The following is a 20,842-nucleotide window of genomic DNA, read 5'->3' on the forward strand; positions in this document are numbered from 1 at the left end:
TAGGGCAGAGTTCTGGATTACATTCACTCATAATGTCTGGGGTATGGATGATGAATCAAAAAAGGCTAATGCAAAGTATTATTCTAAGAGGAAGTTAACCATGCCAGTACAGTACCACAAAACAGAGGGAGGAGAGAACTCCCAGGGGGGAAAAAATGAATAACTAATAGTATGAAATGCTGCAGAAGTTCAAGGAGATTGAGGAATGAGAAAAGGTCTTGGGTTTTGCAATAGAGACCTTTGGTGACTTGGATAGATCAGCTTCCAACTAGTCATAGAACCTAGATTGTAAGGGGTTGAGAAGTAAGTGGGAAATAAAAAAGAAGAGAAAAAGAGTGTAGATAGTCTTTTTAAAGACTTAAAAGCTATAGGATGATAGCTAGAGGGGCTAGAAGATTAATTAAAGGTTTCTTAAAGAAAAGGGGAACTGGCAGTTAGATATTGTTTAAAGGTAGTAGGGAATGACAGACAGATAGAGGTCATAAATTAGGTAGAGAAAGGGTATGATGAAAAGGGCAAACTACTAAAGGGCAAGATAGGATCAAGGGCAAAAGTACTAGAGATGACATTGGCAGAGGACAGGAAGTAGTCCCAATAAAAACAGGTAGATTTGACTTCATTATTTCAATGAGGCTTAATGGACTGAAACTAATGACAATACTCTAGGTCTGGATGGGTAAATCTTAATGAAAAGAAGCAGGGCAGGTATAATGTAGGGTGGGGTAGATTACATATGAAGATGGTATGTGAGGAAATACAGAAACCGAAAGGTGAAGCACGACACTGAGTATTTGGGTGAAGGACAAATAAGGGAGAGAAAAAAGTGATTTTGTCAGTTTGTCATTGCCATTATAGATAACTTCTACAGAAAAGAAATAGATTCGAATTTTAATCACAAGAGGCATCATATAGTAATTGACTAAAAATTTGTTGGCGATCTCTTTTACTCTCCTCAAAACAGAGCAACCAATAGCTTTGTGACTTATAGTGATTATTTCATATTTCAAATGGTGAGTAACCAACAAAGGGAAATTTTATTTGGGATTGTATTCTCACTAAGAAGGAAGAACTGGCTGTTGGGGACAAAATGAAGGTAGCTTTGGGCAGAAGTGTCCACTTCCTTCTAGGCTTTGTGATAGAGAGGAAATTTGAACATAGACTGACATATGCCCTAGAATTTTGGAAAAGTTTATTTTTGAAGAGTTCTGCCAAAGGATATGTAGGATTCCATGTACAAAACTATTTTGGGGAGCCAGATCCAGAAAAATGGAAAATGCTTACTCTTTTTGTAGTGGCAAAGAATTGGAAATTGAAGGGATGCCTATCAATTGGGAAATAGTTGAACAATTTATGGTATATGAATATTATGGAGTATTATTATTCTATAAGAGATCATGAATGATAGGACTTTAGAAAGGCATGGAAAGAATTCTCTGAACTGATGCTGAGTCAAGGCAGCAGAACCAAGATAACAATATACATATTAACAATAACATTGTGAGTTGATCAACTATGATAGATACAGCTCCTCTCAATAGTTCAGAGATCAAGGACAACCTTGGGAGATCTGCTATGGACAATGTCATCCACATCCGGGGCTGGGGGGGGGATCCACCACAGAATCTGAATGAATTCCATGTTCACGTTTAAAAATTTCTCTTATGTTTTTCCTTCCTGTCTCATGGATTTTCTTTCTTTTCTCTTAGTCCTAATTCCTCTTACACAAAATGACCAGTATGTAAATATGTGAAACTCAAGTGTACAAGTACAACTTTTCCCAGACTGTCAGTCACCAAGGGAAGGAAGGAGGGAAGGGAGGGTGGTAGAAAAATGTGTAACTTATAAATCTGCAAGTAGCATAGAAAAATAAAAAAAGTATTAATAAAAATGCCCAAGAGTAAACTTCTGGACACAAAGAGAGACAATTCCAATGAGGAAGAAAAGTACGATGTGTCTTAAAAGATCAATGTGGATACATATGGAACTCATCAACAACTTAGATTTAAAAAAGAAATGTACAAAAAATGGAAGCTTGATCAGGTAACAGAAGATGAAGAAAAGAACATAAAATGGTCTTGTAAAGATGGCGACAAGAAGGTTAAAACTCAAAATGAGCTGAGGTTTTCGTGGAAAACTGGGTACAACAAAAAAGTTTGTGAGTTTTTAAAAAGCTTTTTTTGGTTGAAAAAGAAGGTTCAAAGAAAGGAAAGGACCTTCGCTTGGAGGTGGTGGTGAATGGAATGATCACAGCTGCCAACAGAGAGAAGACAGATAGGGCTGTTCAGGCCTTATTTTGTTTCAATGTTCTTCCACCACCATCAAAGAAAAAATGATCTTTAGCATGGAAACGTAAGAATAATATGACTAACAGAGTTAAAACCTAAGATAAGGAGTTCATAAAATATGTCTAGCTATTAAGGAATTCAAGTTTCCTGGTTCAGATGAACTATGGTATCAGATTCTGAGCCATGATCAATAATATTTGAAAGCTGAAAAGTGCTATGAAATTGGAGAAGGGCAAATGTTATTCTACTTTCAAAAAAGGGGATAGGGGAGAAGGACAATCATGAGTTTTACTTCTATTCATGGGAAAATTCTAGAATGGATCATTAAAGGGAAATTGTCAAACATTTAGAAAGAGAAGCAGTGAATACAAAGATCTTGAATGACTTGCAAAATAGCAGGTCATGACAAGCTAACCACATTGGTCTAACATTGACATGGCAAGAGTGATCTCATGGGGTACTTCAGTGATCTATGCTTGGTCCTATGTTCTTTAACATTTTTATCAATGAGACTTAATCAGAGCATATGTTCATCCAATTTGCAGATGACACAAAGATGGGAGAGAGAATTCACACAGAGGATGTTATAGTCAGGATTCAAATATCTTGAGAGATTCATGGAGTACTGGACTGAATCTTTGAAGGTAAAATTCAACAGGGATAAACATAGAGTCTTGCATTAAAGTTCAAAAAATCAAATTTGCATGTATGATTGGAAAGATTCAATTAGTAAGTAATTTTTCTGAAAAAGCTCTGTGGTATTTAGTGGGCCACAAGTTCAAGTATTGTGTAGTAACCAAAAAAGAGTTAATGTAATCTTGGGTTGTCTTAATAGGGGAATGGCTCCTTGGAACAGGGAGGTGATAATAGTCCCATGGTGCTGTGTACTCATCAGACTTCATCTGGAATATTGTGTTTAATTCTATTTATTTATTTATTCATTGATTCATCCATTTATTTAGTTATTTATTCATGCGCTTATTTATTTGTTTGTTTGCTTATTTATTTGTTTTTAGGTTTTTTGCAAGGCAAATGGGGTTAAGTGACTTGCCCAAGGCCACACACCTAGGTAATTATTAAGTATCTGAGGTCAAATTTGAACTCAGGGACTCCTGACTCCAGGGCTGGTGCTCTATCCACTGCACCACCTAGCCGCCCCTGTATTTAATTCTAAATGACAAAACAGAAGAGGCTATACAGGGCAACCAGGATGGTGAAGGTTCTCGAGCCTATGACACATGAAGATTGATTGAAGGAACTGGAGATGTTTAGCTTAGAAAAGAGTCAGGGGAAACATGAAAGCTATCTTTATATATTTATTTGAAGGGCTGGGAAAAGACATGTTGCTGTTCTAAGCCCAAAAGACTGAACCAGGAGCAAGGGGTAGAAGTAGCAAAGAGGCAAATTTAGGCTTATCATCAGGAAACATTTCCTAGAATTGTCCAAAATTGGAGTGACCTGTTTTAAGATAAGGTTGACTCCCCTTTCTTTGAGGTCTTTAAGTAGAATCACTTCGATATCTTATAGTAGGGATCCTCCTCTTCTTCCTTTTGGTATGGACTAGACTAGAAGGTAGTTGAGGTCCCTTCCACTCTCAAATTTTTTGATTCCTTAAGGTCTGGGGATGATGCTGAACTGATATGAAGAAAAGAATGGGTGAGGAGAAAAAGGTTATGAGCCTTGAAGGCTCAGTTTTTTTCTAGTGGTATAGAAACAAAGTCCTCTGCCAGCAGGGAAAAAGGGAGTGGTTTCGTAGGGGATTATGAAAAAAAGTGGTTTGGAATAGCCACTTTGGAAAGATAGAATGGATCAAGGAGGAAGAGGATATTGATTGATGGATAAAGGAGGGCACATGGTTCTCACTCCCTATATATATAAGCTCCATAAGAATAGGGACTCTCATGATTTTGGAATTTGGCTTCTTAGAGCTTAGCTTAGTAATTGGCCCATCTTAAGAGTGAACATGTGGGCAACCCAGTCAATATAGCTGTAGAACTTCTAAAGAAAAACAGGAACTCCAATATAAGATTTTGCTGACTGTGACTTTTTGCCTGATGACTTTTTAAATGGTAATTAATGATTTTAAAATTATCAGTCAGGAGAGTTTAGGGCTTGGAGCCTGTCTGCTCTGAGTCAGATTCATGTTAAGAGTTAGATGATTCTTATAAAACTACCTGGGGCAAAAGAAATAAACCTTCACAAAACCAACTTACATACATAATACTGAACCACAAAAAGTATTGTTTGCTTGAGACATAGGAAAAAAAGTATTATTGCCAAGCTAACATGATGATATAGAGAAAGGCATTTACTTTTTGGAAAAAAGAAAGTTAAAGTAAAAAAAAACCAAAAGAAAAATCTGTGAGTACTGAATTTTGGGAAGTAGGAGAGAAGAAGTATTAAATATTAAAATACTTAAAAAATTAGGTAGAAATGTGATAGATAATGCATACTGTAATGTAATCAGACCATTATTAATGTTAGTGGTATTTTATATGATTTCACTAATTATAAATCTCAGAATTTCAAAATGGTAGAATTATGCTGAATATTTAAATATTAAAATGTCTATAATAATGGAAAATGTAATAAAGGTACAGAGATGTTGGTGTGAAGAATTCAAAATTGAACCATTAATACCCTTCAAGGCTATGGGCTGTGTTATTAACTATGATTTGGTTTTCTGGTGCTGAAAGTAATGAGAGATCTCATCTTCAGATCCCATAAGCAGTTATTAGGCATGGGCTGTTATATACTCAAATGCATTTGTAATCTCAGAGATATGGATGTCCTCTTCAGTGCTGCAGATTACAAACTACTTACACATGATCATCCTGAGAAACTTTTATCCACGTCACTGAATATGTGATCTCAATCTTGTGCCATTACATTCCTTGCTTTAATTGGATGTCTCCAAAGATATTTTTGGGAATGTTTTCATTGTTATGTCATAGAATCATAGAATTTTAGAATTGAAAGGGATATTAGTGCTCATTTGAATAATAAATGTTCTAGGAGAAGGAGAGTGTAGAGAAGGCAAAGAAGAAAGAGGGAAAGACCACCATCTTTTGAAAAAGTCATTCTATGTGATGGAACACTGTTGTTCTATAAGAAATCATGAGGGATAGATTTCAGAATAGCCTGGAAAGATTTGCATGAAGTAATGCTGAGTGAAGTGAGCAGAACCAGAAGAACATTATTCACACTAAAATCAACATCAGGTCCATCAACTATGATGGACTTACTCATTTCAACAATACAATAATCAAAGACAATTCTGAAAGATTTGTGATGGAAAATACCATCCATATCTAGAGAAGGAACTATGGAATTTAAATGCAGACCAAAGCTTGCAATCTTTAATTTTTAAAAGTTGTCTTAGGTATGATGATCTTTTTTTCCTGCTTTGATTTGATTCTTCTTTCACAACTTGATTAACATAAATATATGTTAACATAGATATACACATATAATATTAGATTGCTCTCTGTCAAGGGGAGAGGGGAGAGAAGGGAGGGGGAGAGAGACAAATGCAAAATTCAAAACCTTACAAAACGTCATTATTGAAAACTATCTTTTTTTTGAGGGGGTGGTAAGACAGTGGGGTTAAGTGACTTGCCCAAGGTCACACAGCTAGGTAATTATTAAGTGTCTGAAGTTGGATTTGAACTCAGGTCCTCTTGACTCCAGGGTTGGCACTATATCCACTGTGCCACCTAGCTGCCTGTGAAAACTATCTTTGCTTGTAGTTAGGAAAATAAGTAAAGAAAATATTTAAAAGAAAAAGAAAAATGAAAAAGTCATTCCACTTTGGGACAGCTCTAATTGGCAGGAAGTTTTTCCTTATGTTGAGCCTAAATTTGTTGCTTTGCTACTTCCACCTCTTGCTCCTGGTTCAGCTTTCTGGGGTTTAGAACAAGAACATGACTTAGTTTTATTCTGTATGACAGACCTTTAAATACTTCTCTAACTTAAAAATCCTCAGCTCCTTAAATCAATCTTCATATATATATATATTATGAACTCAAGGTGCTTCACCCATATCTTTACCCTTGTTAGCTAACATAGCTTGTATCTGTAGTATGGTTTGCAAGAGTCTTCATTTTCCCTCATAATCAAGTCATTGCTAAATCTTATCATTTTTTATTGCCAACATCTTTCACATTGGCCCTTCACTAATACAGCTTAGTCTTCCGCTCATACATTTTTATTTGTTCCATTAAATATTTCTCAATTATAAGTAAATACTCTTAAATATTTATCTTACATTTGATTCCAAATTCTTTCCTTCCTTCTTCCCCTATCTCCTTCCTTTCATGAGAAGACAAGCAATTGGATATAGATTATATATGTTAAACATATATGTATATATATGTAAAACATAGGTTATAAGTTTCATTAGAAGAAAAAATATTCTTTGATCTGAATTCAAACTCCATAAGTTTTTTTTTCCTAGAGGTGAATAGCATTTTTCATTATAAGTCCTTTGATATTGTCTTGGATCCTTTGTTTTGTTAAGAATAGCTAAGTCATTCAGTTTATCACTATGCACATAAATTGCTGTTACTGTGTGTACAACATTCTCCTGGTTCTGCTCACTTCACTTTGCCTCAATTCCTATAAGTCTTCTGAGGTTTTTCTGAGAACTTCATGCTTGTCATTTCTTATAGCACAGTAGCATTCCATCTCAATCGTTTACCATAACATGTTCAGCCATTCATCAGTTGAGGGACATCTCCTCAATTTCCAATTCTTTGCCACCAAAAAAAGAGTTGTTCAATGTACAACTATTTTTTAATAGATTTCCTAAATATAGCATCATACTGTCTGCAAAGTGATAGTTGTTTCTTCGCTATTCTAATTCCTTCAGTTCCTTTTACCCTCTTATTGCTATAGTTAACATTTCTAATATAATATTTATAATATTGTTGATAATGGATATCCTTGCTTCAATCCAATTTTATTGGGAAGGTTTCTAGTTATCCTCATTATAGATAATATTTGTTGATTGTTTCAAGTAAACAATACCTATCATTTTAAGGGAAGTTCTATTAATCCCTATGCTTTGTATTGTTTTTAATAGGATTAAGCATTCTATATTGTCAAAACATTTTTTCTCCTTATATTTATTGAGATAATCTAGAAAACAATATAATCTATAGGGTAGCTAGTTGGCACAGTGAATCAAGTGCTGGACGTGGAGTCAGGAAAATTTGTGTTCAAATCCAGCTTCAGACACCTCCCAGTTGTGTTAGCTTGAGCAAGTCCCCTAACCCTGTTTGCCTCAATTGCCTTATCTGTAAAAATGAATTGGAGAAGATGGCAAATTACTCCAATATCTCTCCCAAGAAATCTCTGAATAATGCCCTGTGAAGGGTGAGAAAAGACTTAAATGACTAAACATCAAATTAAGATAATATTTTTATTGTTTTTGTTATTGATATAATCAATTATTCTGATACTTTTTTCCTAATATTGAATCAGCTTTGCATTTCTGGCATATATTTCAGCTATCATTAGTGAATGATATTTTTGATATATTACTATAATATCTTTGAAAGTATTTTATTAAAAATTTTTGAAACAATATTTGTTAGATAAATTGGTTTATAGTTTTCATTCTGTTTTTGTTCTTCCTGTTTTAGGTATCAGCACTAAATTTGTTTCATAAAAAAGAAATTGGTAGGTCTCTTTTTTTGCCCATTTCCCCAAATAGTTTATATACCATTGGAACTGATTTTTAAAATATTTGGTAGAATTCACTTGTGAATCCATCTGATCCTGGGGAGTTCACTGATGGTTTGTTCAGTTTCTTTTTTTAATACTGGGTTATTTAAGTATTTGATTTCCTCTTCTGTTAATTTGGCAATTTGTATTTTTGTAATCATTCATTTCACTTAGATTGTTAGATAAATTGGCATATAATTAGGCAAAATATTTCCTGAAAATTGTTTTAATTTCATCTTCATTGATGGTGAATTTACTTTTTTATTTTTGATACTGGCAATTTGGTTTTCTTCTTTCTTTTTTTTTTACTAATCAAATTAAATGATGGTTTATCTATTTTTTCCCTCATGAAACTACCTGCTAGTTATTTATAAAGTTCAATAGTTTTATTACTTTCAATTTTATTAATCTTTCCTTTGATTTTCAGGATTTCCAATTTGGATTTTAAATTTGTTATTTTTGCATTTTTTTATTAAGTTGCATTTCCAGTGCATTGATCTGCTTTTTCTCTATTTTATTGATTATAAAAATTTAGAGAAATAATTTTTCCCCTAAGTTCTGCTTTGGCAGCAGCCTATATATTTTGTTATGTTATCTTTTTGTTATTATTCTATTTAATGAAATTATTAATTTTCTTCATAATTTGTTCTTTGATCCACTTAGATGATTAACTTTCCATTAATTTTTAATGTTTTCATGGCCATTTATTGACTATAATTTTCATTGCATTATGGTCTGAAAAGGATGCATTTAATTTTTTGTTTTATTACATTTGGTTGTGTGGTTTTTATGCCCTAATAATGTGATCCGTTTTTTGAAGGTTACATGTACAGCTGAGAAAAAGGCACATTCCTTTCTATTCCCATTCAATTTTCTAACTTTTCTAAAATTCTATTCATCTCCTTAATTTATTTCTTGTTTATTTTATGGTTAGATTTATCTAGTTCTCAGGGGGCAAAGTTGAAGTTCTCCACTATTAAAGCCCTCCTATAATTCAACTAAGTTTTCCTTTAAGAATTAGAATGCTCGAGGCAGCTAAGGGTTGGAGTGGATACAGCAACGGCCCTGGAGTCAGGAGTACCTGGGTTCAAATCCAGCCTCAACCACTTAATAAGTACCTAGCTATGTGGCCTTGGGCAAGCCATTTAACCTCATTTGCCTTACAAAAAAGAACACCCTAAAAAAAAAAAGAATTAGAATGCTGGATAGAGCACTAGCCCTGGAGTCAGGAGAACCTGAGTTCAAATGTGACTTAAGATTTCATTAGTGAATAATATTTTTGATATATTATTATAATATCTTTGCAAGTATTTTATTAAAAATTTTTGAATCAATATTTATTAGAGAAATTGGTTTATAGTTTTCATTCTGTTTTTACTTTGCCTGTTTTGTTTCATAAAAAGAAATTGGTAGGACTCCTTTTTTGCCTATTTGATACCAGCTATGTGACCCTGGGTAAATCACTTAAACCCACTGCCCCACAAAAGGAAAACAAAATAGCAACAAAAAAGAATTTGAATACTGTGCCATTTGGTGCATATATGTTTAGGATTTATAATATCTCATTATTTAGGATACTTTGTAGCAGAATGTAATTTCCAGGCATATCTTTAAATTAAGTCAATTTTTGCTTTTGACTTGAGATCATGATTGCTAGCTCTACTCTTTTTTTCATTTAAGATTTTATTTATTTTGAGTTTTACAATTTTCCCCCAATCTTACTTCCCTCCCCCTACCCCCCCACAGAAGGCAGTTTGTCAGTCTTTACATTGTTTCCATGGTATACATTGATCCAAATTGAGTGTGATGAGAAACCATATCCTTAAGGAGGCAAACTAAAGTGTACTTTTTCTTTAACCTCGCTGAACACTAGATTCTATTCCTGCCACTTATTTTTATTACATGCACTTCTTTGCTTCAGGTTTCTTTCAAACAACATATTGTGGAGTTTGGCTGCCATTCTCTTCCATTGTAGGAGTGAGTTCATCTCATTCACATTCAGTTATGATTTGTTCTTCAGCTGGTTCAAGCATATCTGACACTTCATGATCTCATGTGGGATTTTGTTGGCAAAGGTACTAGAGGGGTCTGCCATTTCCTTTTTCAGCACATTTTACAAATAACAAAAGTGAGGCAATTAAATGACTTGCCCAGGGTCACACAGTTAGTGTCTGAGGAAGGATTTGAACTCAGGAAAATGAGTGATCTTGATTGCATGTTTAGGACCTGGCTGTCCTTGGTGGGGCATAATGTACTAAAAGTTAGTTTCCATTCTGACCTTGTCACTTATTAGCCAGCTGACAAAATGTGTGTCACTTCCCCTTTAAGATTGCAGTTTTTTCTCCTGTTACTAATTTACTAAATTATCTTAATTTAGTTATGAACTTTTTCATTTCTCAAATAATAACAGTATTAATAATAACAAATTGCAAGAATTTATGCAAGTATTAAAGTTTGCAAATAATTTGGTGAGGTAAGTGGTATTATTATCATCCCTATTTTATGTAAAAGAAACTGAGACAAACAGGTAAGTGTCCAGGTAAGCTAGTAAGTAGTAAATCTTCCTGACTTCAGGTTCAACATTCTATCTATTTTGCCACCTCATTGCCCCAATAATGGTTACAGTTATGATTTTAAGCTTTATTTCCTTTCATACTATTTTTAAACCTTTTTCACTATTTACCCTGTTCTTCCTCAAGTCTGTTTTTTGCTTCTGACCACTGCCTCCTTTAATTCACCCTCCCTTTTATTATCACCAACCCCCTCTCCACTTCTGTTATTTTTCCCCTCCTACTTTTCTGTGGGGTGAGATATATTTCTATACCTGATTGAGTGTATATATTCTTCCCTCCAGTCAATTCCAATGATAGTTAGGTTTAAGTGTTGCCCACTCCATTTTCTCCTCCATTGCTTGAACATCTCTTTTATAAGTGAGATAATTTTCCACATTTTTCCTTCCCTTTCTTCCTTTTTCCAATGAATCTTTCTTACCCCTTAATTTTATTTTTCTGAAATCATCTTAACATATCAACTCTTACCCATGCTGTCTATGCATACTCCCTGTAATTATACTAATAATGATAACATTCTTAGAAGTTATAAGTATCTTACCATATGGGAATGTAAACAGCTTATAACTTTTTAATATCCCTTATGATTTCTTTTATGGTTTTCTTGAGTCTTGTGTTTGAAAAACATTTTTTTTATTCAGCTCTGGACTTTTTTTCTGGAATGCTTGACAGTCTTTTTTTATTCAATATCATTTTTCTCCTAGAGAGTTATACTCAGTTTTGATGGGTAGGTTGTTCTTTGTTATAATCCTAACTCCTTTGCTTACCAGAATATCATATTCTCCTCATTTAACATGAAAACTGTTAAATCTCTTGTGATTTTGACTGTGGCACCACAATATTTGAATTATTTCTTTCTGGCTGTTTGCAGTATTTTCTCTTTGACCTGGGAGTTCCGGAATTTGGTTCCTGGGAGTTTTCATTTTGAAATCTCAGGAGATGATCAATGGATTTTTTTTCAATTTCTATTTTACCCTCTGATTCTAGGATATGAGGGAAGTTTTTCTTGATAATTTCTTGAAATTATTTTTAGGCTCTTTTTTTTGTCATGGATTTCATATAAACCAATAATTCTTGAATGACAATTTTTTTTTAGGTTTTTGCAAGGCAATGGGGTTAAGTGACTTGCCCAAGGCCACACAGCTAGGTCATTATTAAGTGTCTGAGGTCAGATTTGAACTCAGGTTCTCCTGACTCCAGGGCCAGTGCTCTATTCACTGCACCACCTAGCTGCCCCTAAACCAATAATTCTTAAAATATATCTCAATCTATTTTCCAAATTAGTTATTTTTTTCAATGGAATATTTTACATCTTTCTGTATTTTTCACTCTTCTGACTTGATTGTTTCTTGATGTCCCATGGAGTTATTAGTTTCCTCTTGGCTGGTTTTAAATTTTCAGGAATTATTTTCCTCAGTTAGCCTTTTTCCCCCATTTGGACAATTCTATATTTTAAGGAGTTCTTTTCTTGGATGAATTTTCGTATGTTTTTTTTTCATTTGATCAAATTTGTTTCTTAAGGAGTTCCTCTCTTCAGCAGAGTTTTTGTCTTTTTGTTGAATCACTTGGTCAGTTTTTTTGAGTGTTCATTTCTTCAGTACTTTTCTGTGCCTCTTTTACTAAGCTATTGACTCTTTTCATAATTTTTTTGTATCATTCTCATTTTGTTTCTCAATTTTTCCCCTACCTCTCCTCTTTGATTTTGAAAATCCTTTTTTGAGCTCTTCTAGGAACTTTTGTTGGGCTGCTGTCCAATTCACATTTGTCTCTGAGACTTTGCTTGTAGCTGTTTTGACAATGTTGTCTTCTGAGTATGTGATTTGATCTTCCACAGTAACGTTTTTGTGATCAGGTTCTTCCTTTTTTTTTTTTTTTTTTGCTGTTGTTCATTTTTCCAGTGTATTTCTTGAATTTTAACTTTATATTAATTCTGGACTCTGCTCCTGGGGCAGTGGTGGCATTATTCCAAGCTTCAGTTTTTTTACATGTTGCTGTTTTCAGAGGTAGTTCTGGGGGGGCGGGTGTCCTTTCAAAGTGATATGATCTCTTTACCCAGGAAAGGAACTTGTTCCCCCGAGGACAAGTGCCACTGTTCCTCCTTATCTTGGAACTGCAGTCCATAATTGAATATGAACAATGCAACAGCTTATAACTTTGCTGAATCCTGACCCCTTTACTATCTGTGGGCTGAGTTCTCCTGAAGCTGTTGTTGTTTCAGCTGCTTTCAAAGATTGATCCTGGCATTGCCTTCTCTGTACTGTGCTCTGGACCCAAATACCACCCTGGTGGAACTGCCCTCCTAAGTTGTTTTGGACTAGAAATTTGTTTTAACCCAATCTTTTGTTGACTCTGCTGTTCCAGAATTCATTTAAAGGCATTATTTAAAGTTCTTTGGAGGGGAATTTGGTAAAATTTAGGTGAGTTCCTTCCTCTACTTTGCCATCTTAGCTCTGTCAAATTCAGTTGTTTTGTTACCTAGGCTATAACAATAGCTTCCCAATTTGACTCTTTGCCTTAGTTCTTTTACTTCTACAATCCATCTTTCACTCAGTTACCAGTCATTTTCCTAAAGTACAAATATGACTATGTAAATCCTCTATTAACTTTAGTGGACTTCCTATTGTCTCTCTAGGATCAAATGCAGTGAAGCCTCTTTGGCATTTTAAAGCTCTTCATAATATGGCCCCAACCTATCTTCCTAGCCCAATTCTACATGCATTATTACCCTTCCCATTACAACAAAGCTGAAGTTTCATTTCCAATCCTCCCACCAATGCCTTTGCAATGGTTACCTCCTACTCCTAGATTGTAGTCTCTTGCCACATTCATTTGCCTCTTTGGATCCCTTGATTCCTTCAAAACTCAGATCAAGGGCCACCTTCTCCATGAAATCTTTTAAAATTACTAGTACCGTTGTCGTGAAAAATTATCTATACCTATTTTTTTGTTTTATACACCCATGTATATATCTATAATGTATATACACACATTTGTTTATATGTATGGATACACACATGTCACACTTATAGTTTCCCCAATAGAATTTTAAAAGCTCCTTGTAGCCAGAAACTGTTTCATTTTTATTTTATAGCCTCAATAACTGGCACATAAGTTCCTAAATGTTTATTGATTAGTAAGGGAGAATAGGATATGATAGACATATCTGAAAAGCAATTATTTATATATATATATATATATATATATATATACACACACACACACATATACATACATCTGTGTGTATGTTTGTATATATGTTAGCTTTATCTAGATGAGTGGATAGGATAGTTGACAGATGAAAAAGTCTTCTAAGATACATGGTGTGTGAGTGGGTGTGGGTGTCTGTGTGTGTGTCTAAGAGAGAATAAACTTGTCCTACCTGGTCCCAGACTGTAGGATTGAAGCAATGGGTGGAAGATACTAAAGAAGAGTTCTTTGTGTTAGGAAAAAAATTACCTGATGATCAAAGTAATGAAAATGGTTTTCTTCAGATGTAACTCTCTCTTGGGATGGCTAGGTGGTGCAGTGAATAGAGCACTGGCCCTGGAGTTAGGAGGACCTGAGTTCAAATGTGACCTCAGACACTTAATAGTTACCTAGCCGTGTGGCCTTGGATGAGTCACTTAACCCCACTGCCTTGCAAAAAACAACAAAAAATGCAGCTGTAGCTCTGAGGGGATAGAAAGTAGAAATGGAAACTGCTTACTCAAAAGGAGGTTGAATAATAAGTTATGTGGGATGCTGTGGCCTGGACCCTATTACAAGACAATCCTTTTAGACCTCCCTAATTGTTTCATTATCCCACTCATTCTGGAGGCTCTCTTCCTTTCTTTCCATCCATGTCAAATCTCTTGTTTCTCTTGCTCTCACTCATGTGATTGAGGACTTTGTCTCATATTTTACTGAAAAATTGAGGTCACTCTATGAGAGCTCTCCCCTCCTCAATATCTCACATCACTCAGATGTCTTCTACTTTTTTTTTTTTTTAGTTTTTGCAAGGCAGTGGGGTTAAGTGGTTTGCCCAAGGCCACATGGCTAGGTAATTATTAAGTGTCTGAGGCCGGATTTTAATCCAGGTACTCCTGACTCCAGGGCCGGTGCTCTATGCACTGCACCACCTAGCTGCCCCTCTTCTACTGTCTTTGACTTTACCTTTATTATGTGACAAGCTGGTCTTTCTGGACAAGATATGTGCCCAAATTATATAATGTCTAATAATATAATATCATTATATATCATCCTATTTTCCCTGCCCCTATTATCATACTTAATCTCTTATTTATCTATACTCTCCCTTTTATCTATTTTCCTATGGTCTAAAAACATATTGATATTAAACCCCTTCCCCATCCTCAGAAAAAACACCAAACTCTCATTTGATCCATTCATATATTTTTTAAAATTTTATTTATTTAAGGCAATGGTTAAATGACTTAACCAAAGTCATACAGCCAGGCAATTATTAAGTATCTGCGGTCAAATTTGAACTTGGGTCCTTCCAACTCCAGGGCTGATGAAAACCATCCATAAAAAGAATTTCTGAGTTTAACTCTACAATCTGTTTGTTGACCTCATGATGCAACTAAAATTGTTCTCTCCAAAGTTATCAATACAAAGTTATGAACTATTAGTTGATAAATCTAAGGATAATTCTCATTCTTCTTGACTTCTCTGTAGCCTTTGACATTGTCAATCACCCTCTTCATATTTTCTTTAGTTTTTACTACAGTACTCTTTCCTGGTTCTCCCTTGGACTGATCACTCCTTCTCAGTGTCTTTTGCTTCTTCATCCAGGTCACTCCCAAATAACTCTGGGTGTCCCACAGGGCTCAGACCTGAGTCTTGTTCTTTTCTCTCTATATGTTGTTTTATTTGGTAAGCTCATTAGCTCCCATGGATTCATTTACCATCTCTATGCTTATGATTCTCAGATCTACTTATCCAGCCCTAATCTCTCTGTTGGACATCTAGGCTTGCATCTCTAACTGCCTATTGGACATAGCAAACTGGATGTCCTCTAGACATCTTAAAATCAACATGTTTAAAACTTAACTCATTATCCCCTCATCCTCAACCCCTCCATTGTCACACTTTCCTATTACTGTTGATGGCACCACCATCTTATTAGTAGACTTACAAACTACATGTCAACCTCAATTCCTCTCTCATTTACTACATTCACTATGTTGCTGAAGTCCATTGATTTTAGCTTTATATCTTCCTCCCTCTGAAACTGCCCCTGCTCTGGGGCAGACCTCATCACCTTGTCCCTGCTGATTAATCTTCCTGCGACAAGTCTCTCCCCAAGAATGAGTCCTTTCTTTATTCTGTTGTCAAAGTGATCTTAAAGTGTGACCATGTCAATCTCCCTTCAATCTCCCTTGTGGTTTATTGAATAAACTCAGAATTAAAAAACAAAAACAAAAACCACCCTAAACTTTGGTGGTCATAGTTCTTCATAATAGAATGTTACACTTCAGCACATACTCTGCATTCCAGTGACTGTGGCCTCTTTGCTGCTCCTTGAACAAGACACTTTTGGGTATTTTCACTGGCCCCTTTCTCCTTTTTGTTTCCTGGCTTCTTTCAAGTCCCTATTAAAAATGTCACCTCTTATTGCCTTTCCCAATTCCCCTTCATTCTATTGACTTCCCTTTGTTGTTTGTACATATCTATCTGCCTGTTGACTCTCTTATTTGTCTTAAAGCCAAGGACTAATTTTTTGCCCTTCTCTGCATTTCTTTTACCTAGTGAAGTGTTTGGCACAGGTAACCAATATTTACTGACTGTTGAAACCAAAATCTGGAATCTAGGCCTCCTGATTCTAGAGTAAGGGCTAGTAATTTTAGACTATGATCAAAGATGTTACTTTAGTAAAATGAAACAGCTTCTATGCCGATTAAGACTGAAATGAAGGAAAGACTGATATCAAAGAGGGGAAAATCTCTAGTACAATATATATTTTAACTCAGCAACTATTAAGCTCCTAATATAGAAAAAGCATTGTTTAGGTGCTGGGTTTAAAAAGTCAAAAAATAGTTCTTGCTCTCAAGAAGCTTCTGGCCTACTATTCTATTCCAAAGATAAAAAAAGTAAAAGAAATGTAAGCACCCCAAAACATTAATACCAGAAAAATACTAGTGTAGGAATTAATACTTGTTTCAAGATTAGGGATAGGCAAATTTTAAAAGAGCATCTAAAAGAGACGAAATTATGTTACCTATGCTCTGGTTTCCACAAGAGCACTAACCCAAGAAACTTGTAAGACTTCAATCCAGGTGTAATAAATTAATGAGACCTATATTCTTTGAGCTCTTTCCTCATAAAAAGGAGGTGGGTAGGGCCCAAAGGCTCTAGAATCTATTGCAGTTGAGAAACAAAACATTATCTCACCAAGAAATTGACACACCCTTCAACTAAAATGTTAATCCCTTATCCAATTTGGGGTGTGAATGGAATGTCAAGGAAAAAAATTTGACTCATATAGGACTCTTATCTGTTTAATCCTTCATATATAATCACCCCCCCCCCCCCCACACACACACACAGAAACTAGAGAAGAAGGAAAGGAGAAGAAAAAACCCAATACATTAAAAGGGTAGGTGAAGATGCTCTGGGTATCTCTCTGATGTATTAACATAGGTAAAGGAAGACAGGACCTTCTCTTCTCATTCTTTTCTCTCATATTTTGTCCCTCCCCCCCCCCATATGTATATAGATATACATCAGCAAAGGTCCTGGGTGATAATAAGCATCTGAGGTCACAGAGTACAGTGGAGATGACCCGCTGGTGATTCATCAGTATCCTGCTGCTGTGGACTAGACCTGTCTCAGGCTGGTCCAGTGATTCAAGGCTCAGGATAATAATGAAATGAAACATTCATAAACCATTCAGCTCTCAACAACAACAACCACCTAACAACTGGAAGGGAAGGATACAGCACCACTTCAGAGGGATGTGTGTGTGTGTGTGTGTGTGTGTGTGTGTGTGTGTGTGTGTGTAGGTAGGGGAGAGTTTGTCTAGAAGAGTTGGCATTTATGAATAGTTCATTAACTTCCATTCCATAAAAACCAAGGAGAGCTGTGGACTTCCTATGGCAAGGCAATAATGATAAGAATAGTAATAGCATCATCATTCTACATGAAAAAAAAATTCTTCCATAATTAAATGGCAAATAAATAGTAAAAACAAGAAAAACAAAAACTTTACCAGTTTCTGTTACTATTTTTATGAGAAAGAAATCCCTATCAATAAATGTGACTAGTCCATGCAGGTCATCGAGGGTTTGTTTGAAGGGTGTGAGGTTGACAAAGAGGCGAAAAGGGCCCACAAATATCTTTCTTGCAGCTATGTTGCATGTTATAGTAAAACATTATATAAAGAAATAATCAACACTTGCTGAATTAAATTAAGAACAAATTCGTACTTTATGAGTAGTATTTGATGACATATTAATAACAAAATATACCTGCTTTGATTTGCAGTAAATTTACAAGACTGGCATAGTCTCTCTTCTTGAATTCATGATATAGATTTCAGATTAATCATTATAAAATTAAATCCTGATCAGAAAATCCCATTTTCTCTGACTGGACACTGGGTTGGGTCCAGCCCTACCTTCTTCATTGATACTGCAATATCGAACAAATAGTCATAACATTCACACCTGTAAAAGAAGGAAATGGAAAGATGGAGCTTGAGGGATATGGAGAAACTGTACTTGTTTTGTTATACATCTTTTTCTTTGATCAATGGGCAGAATGTGGTCCCCACATGTGAAACAGGAGGCCCCCATTCCGGTGATCCCTTCTCCACATGTCATTAGAATGGTGCTCTAAAGCAGGAGAGACAAACTCAAATAGAAACAGATACCCATGGTCAGCATAATGACTTTATGAAACCATAAATTAACATTATCCATGTTGTATTATTTTTTTTGCTTGCTTCATTAAACATTTCCCAATTCTATTTAAACTGATTCAGGATGCACTTGGGAGTTTTGTAGCATATAGAAGGCCTTGAGTTCAATGTCTCAGCTTAGGGCAAAGTCTGTTGTTGAAGCCATACCTGAAATGTTGTGAGTTTGGCAGGACTTGCTAGAGATTGTACTCTATTGGCAGAGCCCAAGAACCAAGCTTACTGCCATGCTATTTCAATGGGATGTTTAAGCAGGGTCAGAGAGAGGCCCTCTTCCTCTCTCTCTAGATGGATCCTTGATGGATTCATGGAAAGGCATGGACAACAATGGCACAAGATGAGGAAGTATGAAGAGGGTTAGGATTATGGAACAATTGCAGGACAGAGAATGAATAGGGAATGGGAGCTTCAAAGAACTGACAAAAACCTACAGGTATGATGTATATATGGACCAGAAATATGGCAGAAGGAATACAGATTTAAACAAGTTCAGATAGGAGTTCTCCTTTCCTTGACTTGTTTTACAAAATTTCTTTCTAATCCACTCCCACTGTACTTCTCTGCTTTCCAATTCCTTTCAGTAAGGAGGCCAATCAGGGTTCAGAGATATGAGGAAGAATGTTTGAAATTCACTTTGTTTCCATTTTACTCAATACTTATATACTTAACCATTCTGACTTTTAAGTTTTTTTTTTTTTTTCTGCAAGGCTTAAGTGGCTTGCCCAAGGCCACACAGCTAGGTAATTATTAAGTGTTTGAGACTGGATTTGAACTCAGGTACTCCTGACTCCAGGGCCAGTGCTCTATCCACTGTGCCACCTAGCTGCCCCCATTCTGACTTTTAAAATAAAATATTCCTTACCTCTAAAACAACAAAACAAAAACCACAAAAAAGCTTTCCATGGCTTCAAAATATAGTAAAATTATATATATATGAAAAATATAAAATATTCATATTATTTCAAATTTTTCAGAATTATTTTTTGAGGGAAGTTTTTACTTTCTTTCATGCTGTTTCATTATGACAAGGAAGGGTACCTGAAGGAACTTAAGCTTTGGTAGGTACTACCAAGATCTAAAGTGACCTTAGAAAAAGTTTCAGTAAAGCAATGATGATGACATTAACCTCATCATCTGAAGATCAGACTAAGTCTTGAGAAAATCATCACAAAGTTAGTCATTGGTCTAAGCAGATTTGAGACTATAGCAACTGATAAGGATCCTCTATTAAGATGAAAAGAAATTTCTATCCGTTCATCGATGGAAAGAGGACCTGTATACTAATGAAATTACAGATCCTTAAAAGTATTAAAGAAAATATAGTTTTCAACTTTTTTTTGAAAAAAGTAAACAAGTCCATATGAGGTATTTTTGACAAGAAAAGACAAATGTTATCTTCCAAATACTTTGTTTTTGCTACTGTTTTCAGAATAATTGTGGCAAATCTGGTAATTTTTGATTAATAACTTTAAGAATAATCAATTATTACTTAAAATATTGTACATGAAATTCATTATCCACATATGCTGTGATATATAAAATGCTATTTTAACATAAGCTCTCATTAATCTTTTCTTGAAGTCTTTTTGATTATTAGTAAGTTTGAATTTTGAATTAAAGACATCTCAAAGATAAATTAACTGATATAATCCTAAACACTAGGCACATGACCAACAAGAAAAAGATCTATCCCAGAAATGAATGACTAAGCATAGAAGAATGGCTGATGTTATTACCCTGGCCTAGGTTGCTTAAGCAACCAAATTTAAGTGTTCTATAGATGGACTGAGAATCTACCTTAGGCATGAATATAAAACATTTGTTTTTCTTTTTTGAATTTTATATATATGCATATATATATATATATATATATATATATATATATATATATATATATAAACATATATAAATATTTTACTTGATGAGTTCCCCAAATTGTTTTTGATTTGTACTCACATGGTTTTAGCTTTCTCCCATGTTTCTCCCCAGACATATACTCCATGACGCCGGACTAATACAGCACAAGAATCAGGGTATTCATTCATTGCTCGAGCCATTCGTTCTTTGAGGTCCTTTTCCTCTGGTGTATTCTCGATAATAGGGACTATCAACATATCATCATATCTACAAGAAGAAAACTTTTTCCTCAGTTTAAACAAGTTATACACTCTAAGAAAAATTCTAATATTACTTCCCAAGTTGTTTTAGTCAGAGAGATAATAAGTCTTCATCACTGGAGAGCCATTGCCAAACTCTCTATAAGCAAAATGTTACAAGTTATTCTGTAGATTTTGCACAAACATCTGTACCAAACTGGGCTTCAGATTTTGGCAATGTCTAAT

General features: G+C 34.9%; 1 protein-coding gene across 1 annotated transcript in view; it reads right to left on the reverse strand.

Annotated features, from left to right (window-relative positions):
- Positions 1 to 17,986: 17,986 nt before the first annotated feature.
- The window catches only part of APIP (APAF1 interacting protein), a 29,429-nt gene continuing 26,573 nt past the window's right edge, over positions 17,987 to 20,842 (reverse strand). Inside the window, exons 6-7 of the mRNA XM_074230466.1 lie at positions 20,457 to 20,624; positions 17,987 to 18,249 (exon numbers count right to left, since the gene is read on the reverse strand). Of these exons, the coding sequence (XP_074086567.1) occupies positions 18,150 to 18,249; positions 20,457 to 20,624 (268 nt within the window). The 3' untranslated portion in view covers positions 17,987 to 18,149. The remainder of the gene's footprint in view (positions 18,250 to 20,456; positions 20,625 to 20,842) is intronic.

Source organism: Macrotis lagotis, chromosome 3, assembly GCF_037893015.1.
Source record: "Macrotis lagotis isolate mMagLag1 chromosome 3, bilby.v1.9.chrom.fasta, whole genome shotgun sequence".
Taxonomy (NCBI): Eukaryota; Metazoa; Chordata; class Mammalia; order Peramelemorphia; family Peramelidae; genus Macrotis; species Macrotis lagotis.